Source organism: Bos taurus, chromosome 18 (genome assembly GCF_002263795.3).
Source record: "Bos taurus isolate L1 Dominette 01449 registration number 42190680 breed Hereford chromosome 18, ARS-UCD2.0, whole genome shotgun sequence".
NCBI classification, from domain to species: domain Eukaryota; kingdom Metazoa; phylum Chordata; class Mammalia; order Artiodactyla; family Bovidae; genus Bos; species Bos taurus.
This window is the reverse complement of record NC_037345.1, coordinates 2,500,270-2,513,822: the sequence shown is the minus strand read 5'-3', so window position 1 is coordinate 2,513,822 and position 13,553 is coordinate 2,500,270. Positions and strand designations below refer to the sequence as shown.

Here is a 13,553-nt window from a genome sequence, read left to right as displayed (position 1 = left end):
TCAGTATTTGTGACTATTCTAAAAGCCTGCACAAGGCGTCCCTGAAAGAGGACTGAATTTTTTTTTCATCTTGGATCACGACTTTAACCTTTTCATAGTTAACTGGCTTCTGATATGCTTTCCCGATCCTTCTATACACAGAGTCGTGAGCTTCCTGGCTTCTGTTCCCTCCTGAGAGTTACAATTCCGCTGGGGCTCCTGATCTGGGACTCCGACTCCACCCATAACAAAATGCCTGGGTTGGTCCCTGGCAAGCTGGTCAGCATATGCCCCTGGCTGCTGCCCAGGTTCTCTGTTTTTCCTCAGGATTACAGCAAGTGGAGCGGACTATTAGGACATCCTTCCAAGTTCAGTCACAGGCCAGAGTTAGAGCTGGAAACCCTCCAGCAAACTTACTAGAGTCCTCAGAGAATCGGCCCAGTCTTTGCATTGGGCTAAATCGGTGCAAGAGAAGGCACATGCACTCTGATTGCCTCTTTGCTATTTACCATTTCCCTAACAAGACCGGGACCTGACTGTGGCTCAGACCATGAACTCCTTATTGCCAAATTCAGACTTAAATTGAAGAAAGTGGGGAAAACCACTAGACCATCCAGGTATGACCTAAATCAAATCCCTTATGATGATACAGTGGAAGTGAGAAATAGATTTAAGGGACTAGATCTGATAGACAGAGTGCCTGATGAACTATGGATGGAGGTTCGTGACACTGTCCAGGAGACAGGGATCAAGGCCATCCCCATGGAAAAGAAATGCAAAAAAGCAAAACGGCTGTCTGGGGAGGCCTTACAAATAGCTGTGAAAAGAAGAGAAGCGAAAAGCAAAGGAGAAAAGGAAAGATATAAGTATCTGAATGCAGAGTTCGAAAGAATAACAAGGAGAGATAAGAAAGCCTTCCTCAGTGATCAATGCAAAGAAATAGAGGAAAACAGCAGAATGGGAAAGACTAGAGATCTCTTCAAGAAAATTAGAGATACCCAGGGAACATTTCATGCAAAAATGGGCTCGATAAAGGACAGAAATGGTATGTACCTAGCAGAAGCAGAAGATATTAAGAAGAGATGGCAAGAATACACAGAAGAACTGTACAAAAAAGAGCTTCATGACCAAGATAATCATGATGGTGTGATCACTCACCTAGAGCCGGACATCCTGGAATGTGAAGTCAAGTGGGCCTTAGAAAGCATCACTACGAACAAAGCTAGTGGAGGTGATGGAATTCCAGTTGAGCTATTTCAAATCCTGAAAGATGATGCTGTGAAAGTGCTGCACTCAATATGCCAGCAAATTTGGAAAACTCAGCAGTGCCCAGAGGACTGGAAAAGGTCAGTTTTCATTCCAATCCCAAAGAAAGGCAATGCCAAAGAATGCTCAAACTACTGCAAATTAGCTCACACACTAGCAAAGTAATGCTCAAAATTCTCCAAGCCAGGCTTCAACAATACATGAACCATGAACTTCCTGATGTTCAAGCTGGTTTTAGAAAAGGCAGAGGAACCAGAGATCAAATTGCCAGCATCCGCTGGATCATCAAAAAAGCAAGAGAGTTCCATAAAAACATCTGTTTCTGCTTTATTGACTATACCAAAGCGTTTGACTGTGTGGATCATAGTAAACTGTGGAAAATTCTGAAAGAGATGGGAATACCAGACCACCTGACCTGACTCTTGAGAAATTTGTATGCAGGTCAGGAAGCAACAGTTAGAACTGGACATGGAACAACTGGTTCCAAATAGGAAAAGGAGTACATCAAGGCTGTATATTGTCACCCTGCTTATTTAGCTTATACGCAGAGTACATCATAAGAAACACTGGGCTGGAAGAAGCACAGCTGGAATCAAGATTTCTGGGAGAAATATCAATAATCTCAGATATGCAGATGACACCACCCTTATGGCAGAAAGTGAAGAGGAACTAAAAAGCCTCTTGATGAAAGTAAAAGAGGAAAGTGAAAAAGTTGGCTTAAAGCTCAACATTCAGAAAATGAAGATCATGGCATCTGGTCCCACCACTTCATGGGAAATAGATGGGGAAAGAGTGGAAACAGTGTCAGACTTTATTTTTTTGGGCTCCAGAATCACTGCAGATGGTGATTGCAGCCATGAAATTAAAAGACGCTTACTCCTTGGAAGGAAAGTTATGACCAACCTAGATAGCGTATGGAAAAGCAGAGATATTACTTTGCCAACAAAGGTCCGTCTAGTCAAGGCTATGGTTTTCCCAGTGATCATGTATGGATGTGAGAGTTGGACTGTGAAGAAAGCTGAGCACCGAAGAATTGATGCTTTTGAACTGTGGTGTTGGAGAAGACTCTTGAGAGTCCCTTGGACTGCAAGGAGATCCATCCAGTCCATCCTAAAGGAGATCAGTCCTGGGTTTTCTTTGGAAGGACTGATGCTGAAGCTGAAACTCCAATACTTTGGCCACCTCATGCGACGAGTTGACTCAGTGGAAAAGACCCTGATGCTGGGAGGGATTGGGGGCAGGAGGAGAAGGGGACGACAGAGGATGAGATGGCTGGATGGCATCACCAACTTGATGGACATGAGTTTGAGTGAACTCCGGGAGTTGGCGATGGACAGGGAGGCCTGGCATGCTGTGATTCATGGGGTCACAAAGAGTCGGACACGACTGAGCGACTCAACTGAACTGAAGAGAGCATGGGCTTCCCTTGTGGCTCAGACGGTGAATAGTCCACCTGCAATGCAGGAGACCTGGGTTCACTTTCACTTTTTCTTTAAGAGAGCATATTGCCCTGATCCTGGGTGATAGGAAGTTCCACTGCAAGTTACCCAGAGGACTAGTCTCTCCCCTCTGGGGTTATGGAGGGCATAAAGGGACACAGGGAGCTAGAGTTTGGGACCCACCAGAGGGATCTGGGGAAGTAGGTGGCTCTGGAGAGGCAGGGGAGACTTGGTTTCCCCCACCTCTGAGAGCTGGAGAAGGTTAGAAAGAGATCATTCCCTAGGCTTTTGATTATAGCAACCTCAAAGAGCAGCATTTGGTAAAGAGCCATGAATGCCTGAACATGGGAACCTCGGTCCATTCTCCCATCTTGGGACAGTAAAATCCAACTGTAAGATGGTATTATAATTGAGAGAAAGTGAAAGCGTTAGTCGCTCAGTTGTGTCCAACTTTTTGCAACCCCATGGACTGTAGCTCGCCAGGCTCCTCTGTCCATGGAATTCTCCAGGCAAAAATACTGGAGTGGGTTGCCATTTCCTTCTCTGGGGGATCTTCCCAACCTCGGAATTGAACCCAGGTCTCTTGCATTGCAGACAGATTCTTTACCATCTGAGCTATGAGGGAAACCCTTGAAGTCCCCCTGAGACAAATACTGTGTGGCATTACTTGTATGTGGACATGCTCAGTCATGTCCAGCTCTTTGCGACTCCAAAGACTGTAGCCCACCAGGCTCCTCTGTCCATGGGATTTTCCAGGCAAGAAGACTGGAGTGGGGTGCCATTTCCTTCTCCAGGGGATCTTATCGACCAGGGGTCAAACCTGCATCTCTTGCGTCTCCTGCATTGGCGGGTGAATTCTTTACCCCTCGTGCCACCTCAATTATAACTGAGACACCCATTTTCTCTCCATCCCCCCAGCTTCTATGAAGTCCAGGCAGTGCTACAGTGGAGTTTGTTTTTCCCTTTTCTTATATGAAATGGCCTGGCTATTGAATGAATTCCTTAGATTTAAGTTACCAAAATTTGGAGGGACTAGTTTAGATGGAAATCTTCAGAAGATAATTGTTCCTATAGAGTTTACCAAAAAGTTCTTATCTCAGTTCAATTTACTTAAAAGTTTAATCACGTCAGTTTATCTTCCCTGTTGACAAATTTCATAACAGAAACAGTATGCACTCACTTCCATAGGCCTAGGCACAATAAAAGTATTACACCTGATGATTCTAAAGGCAGGTCTGTACGAATTAAACCCACGAGCTTAAGCTAGCTTTAATACCAGATGTTAATATTGAATATTTCCCAGATGACATGAGCCTGAAATGTAAACTGTATTGTTTCTTCTTTGTTTTCTGAGAATGCATTTACCACTGAGCCACCTGGGAAGCCCAAAACGAAGATACGAATGACAAAACCTTACAGGCACAGAGTAGAAGTCTTTAGGACGAAGGGAATGGGAGTGCAGGGGGAGGACCCAGGGAGACGTAAAGGGAGGAGGGACAGGAAAGACTGAGAAAGAGGCAGACGGCAGGAAGACAGAGGTCAGAGGACAAGCACGATCAGACCCAGCCACGACTCGAGACGGGGTTTGCATATCTTTCAGAAGCTCCCATCGGGGAGAGCCCGCCGGACCGGGGTCTGCACGGTGTGGGTGAGCCCCCCAACCTCTGCTTGTCTCCTGTTAGGGGAGCCACGCCGGCCAGAGCGGGCAGGGCTCACAAGCTCAGAGAGTGATGCTGTGGCTGCCCTACGTCCACTCTCCAGAGGAGAGCGAGAGGGACAGAGGGGAGGGCAGAGTGTCTCCTGAATGAGAGTCCTGCGGGCCCAGGGGCCAGGAGGCAGCCTTACCAAACATGGTGAGGAAACAAGGCGTTCAGGCAGCCACTTGTCACCCATAGGGTCCCTACACGTGGGGCCCTGGAGGTGCCCGGGTCCCCTCCCTAGAAGGGGATAAGTGCCCCACGATGGGAGTCACTAAGTCTGACACCAGCCAGGGCTCTTGGCCTGCCCCAGTCACTAGAAACTGACCAAAGGCCGGACAGGAAGTTCGGGCGGGGCTTTACTGGGGCCCCTGCTGCAGCAGGAGGGGCTGAGACCACGTCACAGGCCCCCTCCACCCCCCAGCGTGCTCTGTGAGGGGCCGCTGATTCCCGTGTGGGCTGAGGGTAGCCGTGGGCCCAGGGTGGAGCCAGGGGCCGGCGGAGGGGGTCGCCCGCCCTCTGGGGGGCACGTGCTGTACTCGCCTGCTCCTGACACCCTGTTTTTGATCTCGGCTGTCCAGAGTGTCAGGCTTTGGGGGTCTTTTTTGGTGTCCTTTTGTCCAGAATTTGCCCACTGCCCCCTGCATGCAGTTATTTATAGCCCTTATGGCTTCTTTGTATTTTGTTCCTCGAGGCCTTTGTCCAGGGGCCGGCCTGTCTCACCATCGTCACCTCCACTAACTGGTCTGTGGTAGCTGCTGCTGCTGTCTTTTGACCCCTATTAGCCTTTGACCGCCCGAGGCCACGGGGGAGCCGTGTGACATCCTCACCAGCTTGACCCCCTTGAGGTCACGTTTTCCCATCCGTTCCTCTGGGTGGTCCGCTCCACTGATGACAGGTTTTGTCTCCGCAGGGCACCCCTCAGCGGCCTCTTCCTCCCCCAGGCCTGGCCATCCTGTACCCACTCTTCAGGCTGCCTGTCCCCAGAAGCCAGGCCCGCCCTGAGGCTGGTCCTCGGCACAGCGGAAGCCGGGCTTGTGCTGACATTACCCGGCCTGTTGTCCTGAGCCACTGCCCCCTAGGCCTCCTGCTGTCTCCACGCCAGGACGCCCCCGAATCGCAGGGGCCGCCCCGCGCAGCCCTGCTCTCTCCCCACTGGCCCACGTGCGGCCCTCCCTCTTCTCTCTCTCAGTAGCGGCCTCAGCAACCCGCGCAACACAGGAGACCTCCCGCACTGAGCCCCAAGTGCAGAGGAGAGGTGCTGGTGTCAGCCCCAGACGACCTGCACTCACTGCTCAAAGTGGTTTTTGGGGTGTGGAATCCCCAGTTTTGAGGTGGGCACAGGTAATCCTCAGGGGTTTTGTTAGGCTGGAGGCAGGAGGAATGCGGCAAACGCTGGAAGACGCTAGAACAGATCCATGGAAGCGGAAGGAAGTGACCCTGGATCCTGGCAAGACGATGTCTTGATGTCTCACTAACTGCCAGCCACCAGGGACAGAGGGAAGCTCGGTTCCTCTCTGAAGTTCTGAAAGCAATCCAGGCGGGAGCTGTACACAGGCAGAACTCCATCCGGGGCTTCTAAGTGGGGGTTTCGGCTTCTGGGCAGCTCTGCCCAAATTCTCCTCCCTGTTAGCATGAAGCTCATTTATTTTTTAAAAAGCAGGTGATGCTACTCCTTGTTTAAAGCCCCACTGTGCCTTCTCGTATTTTGTCATAGAGACAGGCCCAGCTGGTACCAGCACTTCAGCCTCACGGAGCCTGTCCTCTGCTCCGAGTGTCTGCTCCCGGATGTTCCGCCAACATGTAAGGACTCCGAGGGCGGGAGCCGTCGCTGCGTCCTCTTGTTCCCCAGCGTCTCCCCGCAGTGCCCACGCCCTTGGTGCTCGCGACGTCTTTTTGGCGTGAATGAATGTCCCACACCCACTGCCACAATTCGCGTCAAGAGCCACAGTCCCAACGTCTCCTGGGTTTACGCTCCCGTAAATTCCCCAGTGCCCATCTCTAGGTTCTTTCACGGGTCTCTAACCTGTGGAGGTGTGCCTTGGCTTGTTCGTTGCATTTTAACATCCTGACTGTCCTTTTAAAACCGAGAGAAGTGGGCTCTCCTTTAGTCAAACGTGTCACACTTGGCACGATTCAGTGAGTGTCCAGGGCAGAGGGCGGCCTCTCTTTGGGGCAGGAGGAGGGCGGACCTGCGGAGAATACGGTCACCAGCACCCAGCCGAGCTGGGAAACAGGCCAGCGGGACCTGACTTCAGGTAAGGGGTCAAGCCCGACATGGCCCAGGAGGGCACAGCGTCCTGACTGGCCACACCAGCTGCCCGGCTCGGAACAGGGCAGTGTGTTGGTCACTCAGCTGAAGAGATGAGGACGGACTGTGCCCGAGAGGTTAGAACATGAGAGGAGACAGCAGGGCCGCCAGGATAAACCTCCAGCAACACCGCACCAAGCCGAGCCTCCTGGGGAGGACCCATGTCTCATGTCTCCACGCTGAGCTCTGTTCCCCGCGCCTGACCAGTCCTAATACCAACAGGAGAGCGATGCCAATTCCACTCAGCCAGGCCAGCTTTATGCCACGAAGATGAGCCCAACTTTGGATTTACAGAGCATAAAACAGTGTGGAAAAGTTAAGATACTTAAGCACTCTAGTTATGAAAAAGTTATCCATGGAAATGGAAAACAAATGTCTAATTAAAATCAGTAAAGACAGGTCACAGGGCCAGGTACGTGGGCGTGGGGTTTGCAGTCCAGATAGGGAGTCTGTTGTGCAAACTGTCTGTCCCTCTTGGCCTGCAGCTTACCAGTGAAAAGACTGCCCTGGCTCCCAGCCTGCTCTGAGGTTGATGAACACAGCCTATGTCCAGGCTGAAAGAAATCATCTTTAGGAGGAGGTTCCTCTAAAACCAGTCCGCTGTATGAGGATCAAAAAAAGGAAACACTCGAAAAAGGAGACATGATGAGCTCTGATCTGGATTTCCAGGGCCTTGGGAGCAAACAGCTCAAGAAAGGACCTTTCACCCTTATGGTCATCTGTGCAGCTATAAAGGCGGTTATGTTGAGTTTTCTCAAAGCATTGTAATTTGCTAATTTAAAGTAATAATAACGTTGACATTCCCTGCATTTTTTCCAATGGTTTTTCTGTCTTTATTAGTTTTTTTTTTTAAAGGTTCCATCATGTGAACGGTGGCTGTCAAATATGCGCTTTGTTGAGAACACAGGCTAAGGAGCACAGCACGGCCGTGAAGGCTGGGCACAGCATAGCAGCCAGCTGCTGCCCAGGGCGAGGGGGCAACTGCCTGGTTATGCTATGGCAACTCGCCTTAGTTGACTGTCCACTTTCATGGGTTATGGTGGAATTCCAGTCTAAACAAATGTCAGCGACTAAGGAATGCATGAAAAATCTCCATTTTAGAAAATAATGTTAAGTGTCTTTTTTACTTCAGAGAATTCTATTCTCCAGGCCCATAAAATCCTATACAAATTAACACACACAGCTTTTAGATTTTAATTTTACAAACTTTGCTGTGCACACACTCGTACACACACACTGTCCCCCACTCCATCTGTCCTGGTGTACACACACACACACACCACTCCATCTGTCCTGGTGTACACACACTCACACACACACATTCCCCATCCCATATGTCCTGGTATACACACACACTCACACACACTCCCCCACCCCATCTGTCCTGGTGTACACACACAACATTCTCCCAGTCCATCTGTACTGGTGTATACACACACTTTCCACTACCACATCTGTCCTATTGTATACACATTCACACACACTCTCCCCTACCTGATATATTCTGGTGTCCACACACTCTCTTACCCCATCTGTCCTGGTGTACACACACACACACACACACACACTCACACACACTCTTCCCTACCCCATGTGTCCTGGTGTACACACACACACACACACTCCCCCACCCCATCTGTCCTGGGTACACACACTCTTCCCTTCCACATCTGTCCTGGTGTACACACACACATTCTCCCCCACACCATCTGCCGTGGTGTATACACACTGACACAAACTCTCCCACCCCATCTGTTCTGGTGTACACACACTCTCCCCTACCCCATCTGTTCTGGTGAATACACACACACACACACACACTCCCCCACCCCATGTGTCCTGGTGTATACACAAACACACTCACCCACCCCATGTGTCCTGGTGTATACACACTCACACACACTCCCCCACCCCATCTGTCCTGATGTACACACACTCACACATCCTCTCCGCTACCCCCTCCGTTCTGGGGTACACACACACACACACACACACTCCCCTACCCCATCTGTCCTGGTGTACACACACAACATTCTCCCACTCCATCTGTACTGGTGTACACACACACTTTCCACTACCACATCTGTCCTATTGTACACACATTCACACACACTCTCCCCTACTCGATATATTCTGGTGTCCACACACTCCCCTACCCCATCTGTCCTGGTGTACACACACACACAACCCTCCCACCCCATCTGTCTTGGTGTACACACTCACACACACTCTCCCCTACCCCATCTGTTCTGGTGTACACACACACACACAATTTACCCACCCCATCTGTCCTGGTGACATTTGCCCCTACACACTCTTTCTCTTTTCCATGATTATGTTCTAGCTGTGGTACATCTTTATCACAGTTTATTCAATCATTTCCTTACCAATGGTCCTTCATATTGTTTCTTTTTTTTGTCCTTACCGAAAAATACAATGTACATTGATAAACATATAGTTTAAGGTGCTGGCACTTTTTTTCTTAGGGATGGATTCCCAGAAGCAAGTCTGCTGGGTTGGCCCTTGAACAACACACGGGATAAAGGCACAGGCCTTCAGTGTAGTTGAAAACCCAAGTATAACCTGTCGGTCCTTTGTATTCAAGGTTCTGCATCCACAGATTCAACAAACGGAGGCTGGAGTACGTACTCGCTGAAAAAAATCTGTGGATAAATGCACCTGCACATTGTACACCAGTGCTGTCCAGGGGTCAACTGTATGTATGTTTTTGATGTTAAAAGACAGAGTCATAATTATCCCCAAGGAGGCTGTCACAAATTGTATTTCTAACAGCAGTGTATGAAGTTACCCTCTTCCACTGCTTCCTTGCCCTTAGGAGATGACAGTTTAGAAAGACAAGACTTACTGGACTATGGATATTCTGACAGATCTGTTCAGAAAATCACTCATGTTCATATACAGTCACAGCACATCAATAATCTCCAAAAATAACTACAAGAAAGGCCAGTTACAGCAGCCATTTGCTGTATCAACGCATGATCTGTGATGAATAAGGAAAGTGTGAATTTGAAATGAGGCCTAAAATGGTATCTTTGAGTTATGCAAAACTGAGAAATTTTTTTAGGTTAATAGTGTGAGCCTTTAAAAGAAAGACATAACTCACACTAAGTCACATTCCAAAGGGAAATGCTTTTGGCTGATGACAGTGAAACTCATGGAAGTAGAACTATCTTCTTTAAATAGAATTCTGCAAAAGTTTATTTCTAAAGTGTACTATGCACATGAAGTTTTTAAAAGCAGTAAGACATTTATTGACAGTTACTTAAAATAAATTATTTCTCTAAGTCTCTGAAATGTGACACTTGAACTACATACACATCCTATTTGTTGCAAGACAATGTATAAAATATTAAGAGAAATAAGGAAACACAGAATACAAGTGGTTCCTGGGTTATACAGTATTTTGGTAAGACATGCATTTGTACGTAAATACCCCAGTGAAACACAAGCACACGTTGGGTGCGGCTGTTCTTTACACAGCCCGTGTGTTCTGTGCTACACACTGCCTCCTTTTCACTCTCTTCAATTTCTCAGTTATCTCATACTTGCATACTTATGTGTCAGTAATACTTCTGGGAAGTCTTCAGCAAACCCAGAAGGCTAAAACTTCAACAACACTGCCTTCTGTTGACTGATGAGGCAACTCAGTAACTGTCTACCCGCAAGAGGAGAAAACGTACGCTCTCTGGAATGCATCCTGGATTGTACGGTACTGAAAAACACGTGATGCTCAGTATGGAAAATCGTGTTTGGATGTCCTAATTAGGACAAGAATGTCAAACTCTCAGTGTCTGTTAAATTTACATACATAGATCTAAAATACAGTGTTTGTGTGTGTGTGTGTGGCATATTCTTGCACATAACCACTGAATCCATAGAGTACTATCTTTAGCTCCTTTATGCTGCCCAGAATACTTCATTACTGAATAATTCCCTCAGCATTTCTAAAAGCTCACTGTAATACAGGTGAGTTTGTCTATTTACAGTTGGATATACTCTGGTACATACTGTTTACCTGGGTACCATACCTAACTGTCGGTACAACATTGTTCTTCGGGGCCCCAGTTTTCCACATTGTGTGGATAGACTGCATATGAGTTCCCACGTTCCTTCAGCACCTTCGTGAGGCTCCTCCCCATGGGAAGGGCTCTCCTTGGCACAAGTGAGCTGCAGTGTCAGGGTCTGTCCCCGGTGTGAACTCTCTGATGGACACTGAGTCGGGACTTCCTGCTGAAGGCTTTCCCACACTCAGCACACTCATACGGTTTCTCTCCCGTGTGGATTCGCAAATGTAATCTAAGAGTTGACCTCTGGCTGAAAGTTTTGCCACACTCAGTGCATTCATAGGGCTTTTCTCCAGTGTGAGTTCTCATGTGTATAATGAGCTGTGAGTTCTGGATGAAGGATTTTCCACATTCACTGCACTCATAGCGTTTCTCCCCCGTGTGAATTTTCTGGTGTATAATGAGATTTGACTTCTTGAAGAAGGTTTTTGCACATTCATTACACTCATAGGGTCGTTCTCCAGTATGAATTCTCTGGTGTGTGGTAAGTTCAAATTTCTGGGCAAATGTCTTGCCGCATTCGCTGCATTCATAGGGCTTCTTCTCCATGTGTGCTCTCTGGTGTACAATGAGGTTTGACTGGTGGGTGAATGCTTTTCCACATTCCAGACATTCAAAGGGTTTCTCCCCGGTATGAATTCTCTGATGTTTAATGAGGTTTGCTTTATGGGAGAAGGTTTTCTTACACACATTACATTCATAAGGCTTTTCTCCAGTATGTATTCTCTTATGACTAATGAGGAGTGATTTAAACGAGAAAGCCTTGTCACAATAATTACAGATAAAAGGTTGCACCAAATTTCTAATTTTCTGGTGTTTAAAAATGGCTTCTTTATGGCTGAAGGCTTTCCCACTTTTATTATATTCCGAGTATTCCACTCCAGGATGGGTTTTCTCTTGTTTCAGATAGAAAAGTGCTTTACCAAATCCATTACAGTCATCTGCTTTCTTTCTTATATAGTTTCTATTGCTAGTAAGTAAGTCTGAATTATATCTCAAAGTTTTTTCATATAAGTCATATTTATAGGGTACTTGTCTTAAAGAAACGAAGTCTGTGCTAAGGTTAAATGTTTTTCCAAAGAGATTATTATCTCTTTCTTCGGTTGGTGTCTGGTCCTTAAAGATCACAAACGGCCTCGCCTGCTCATCTGGGTTTCTGGGGTCTGTCTCCATCTGGTCATCGGCCTTCCATACCTCTAGGAAAGAGCACATGAAATACTGTCAATCTTTTCACCATAATGTTACAGAATGTGAAGCTCCACAAATGGTCCACTGCAGGGCTGTCTCTTTCTTTAGTTTGGGACCCAGTCTTTCAGTATAAAAAAGTCCCCAGTTCCGAGTTTTCCTAGCTCTTAAACAATGAAAGAAAAAGACAAAGCCTGTGGCAAAATGGACACAGAAAACACCCCAGATTACAAAACGACCTTAAAAGTGGGTAAAGTGAAATAAAAACAACTGATGTGGGAAGGCTGGCAATTCCAAAGACAAATGCGACTTGTTGTCCTCAAGGACACCAGCTGACACAGAACAAGATAATAAGTAGATGTTGAGGGAAAAAACCAGGCAGATCTAAGTTGAGCAGCCAATGCTGAGACTCTAACTGTGGTCGGATGGCCACCACATCTACACACTCAAGGCTCTTTCCCCTTTCCTCTCCTCTGTTCTCTAGCCGGTTTACCAGTAACTTCCTGAAGGCAACATTTCTCACAGATTTGCAGACAGAACCCTACGCGGAGCTCCAAATCTCCAAAGTCAGACTTTTGCAAGTGGAAGGCAAAATCCAGAAACTCATATATTCTGTAGGAAATACAAAAGGGATCCAAGATCCTTTTGGCAGAATCACTCACTGCTACTGCTGGGTGCACTATTTTTTTCAATCGAAGCTGTTAGAGAAAATGTTTCTATCATTGTATCTTATTTTTCTCCTTTAATGTGTTTCATTTCTTTCTCAAACCAGTCTAAGTTCCAGCTTTTATTCCAAGGAACTCAAGGATCAAATTTACCCGACTTCCCCCTATGCTGTACAAGCCTTTACTTTCATCTCTGCATTACTGGTTATTCCTGATCACTGGGTCCTGCTGCCATTTGTGGCACTCGTGCTGAGAAATGTGTATTTTCCTTGAGGCTGTATACCAATTCCCATGACCTAAAATACAGAAGTCACCATTCTGGCTAGATGACAATACTAATGAAAGAGAAAGTAATCATGAAACAAAGGTTTATAACGTGCCAGGAAAGAATCAAGGCTTGACTGTGAGAGGCAAATAGATATAAAAATTAAACAGGAAAAAAACTAAGCAGGAAGAAACTGATGTTTGGAGGTATGACTCAAGATATGAGGTGCACAAGTCATCTGTCCTCAGCTTTCTCTAAAGGTTTAGGGATTTGAAAAACAGATTCCTAAACAATACTTCAAAGGTACCAACCCATTCATAATCTCTAGGATATTACTTCCAATGGCTTCTATCAGATTCTCCTTCCCACCTTCCGCATTTTCCTAGTATTTTTTTTTTTTTGGACTTGGCATAGTTTATTAAGACCATTTGATTAATAACAGAAACAGCGTTTCTGGTTAAGTCTTGGAAAAAAAGTATGAAAATCTTTCAAAAACAAATATCAGTACTTACAGTTCACTCAAGACCTATGCTCAGATGTTTTATTTTTTGAAGGAAAGGAAAAAATAATTCTGGATTATGCCACCTATTTCCATGACAATACCATCTCAAAGTTCTCATAGTAGAATAACATTTTAAACATTAATTGATCAAATACTGTT

The 13,553-nt window shown here is 46.6% G+C and overlaps 1 protein-coding gene and 1 long non-coding RNA gene across 4 annotated transcripts in view; one reads left to right on the top strand and one right to left on the bottom strand.

Annotated features, from left to right (window-relative positions):
• Positions 1 to 3,491: 3,491 nt before the first annotated feature.
• On the top strand, positions 3,492 to 7,501 carry LOC132342772 (uncharacterized). The gene is made up of 2 exons (XR_009491259.1): positions 3,492 to 6,184; positions 7,178 to 7,501. It is a non-coding gene; the product is annotated as an uncharacterized lncRNA (long non-coding RNA).
• Positions 7,502 to 9,893: 2,392 nt separating this feature from the next.
• The window catches only part of ZFP1 (ZFP1 zinc finger protein), a 31,117-nt gene continuing 27,457 nt past the window's right edge, over positions 9,894 to 13,553 (bottom strand). For all 3 annotated transcript variants that reach the window (XM_024978881.2, XM_024978880.2, XM_003587201.6), the window contains one exon: positions 9,894 to 11,973. In XM_024978881.2, coding sequence (XP_024834649.1) covers positions 10,889 to 11,973 — 1,085 coding nt within the window. In that variant the 3' untranslated portion in view covers positions 9,894 to 10,888. The remainder of the gene's footprint in view (positions 11,974 to 13,553) is intronic.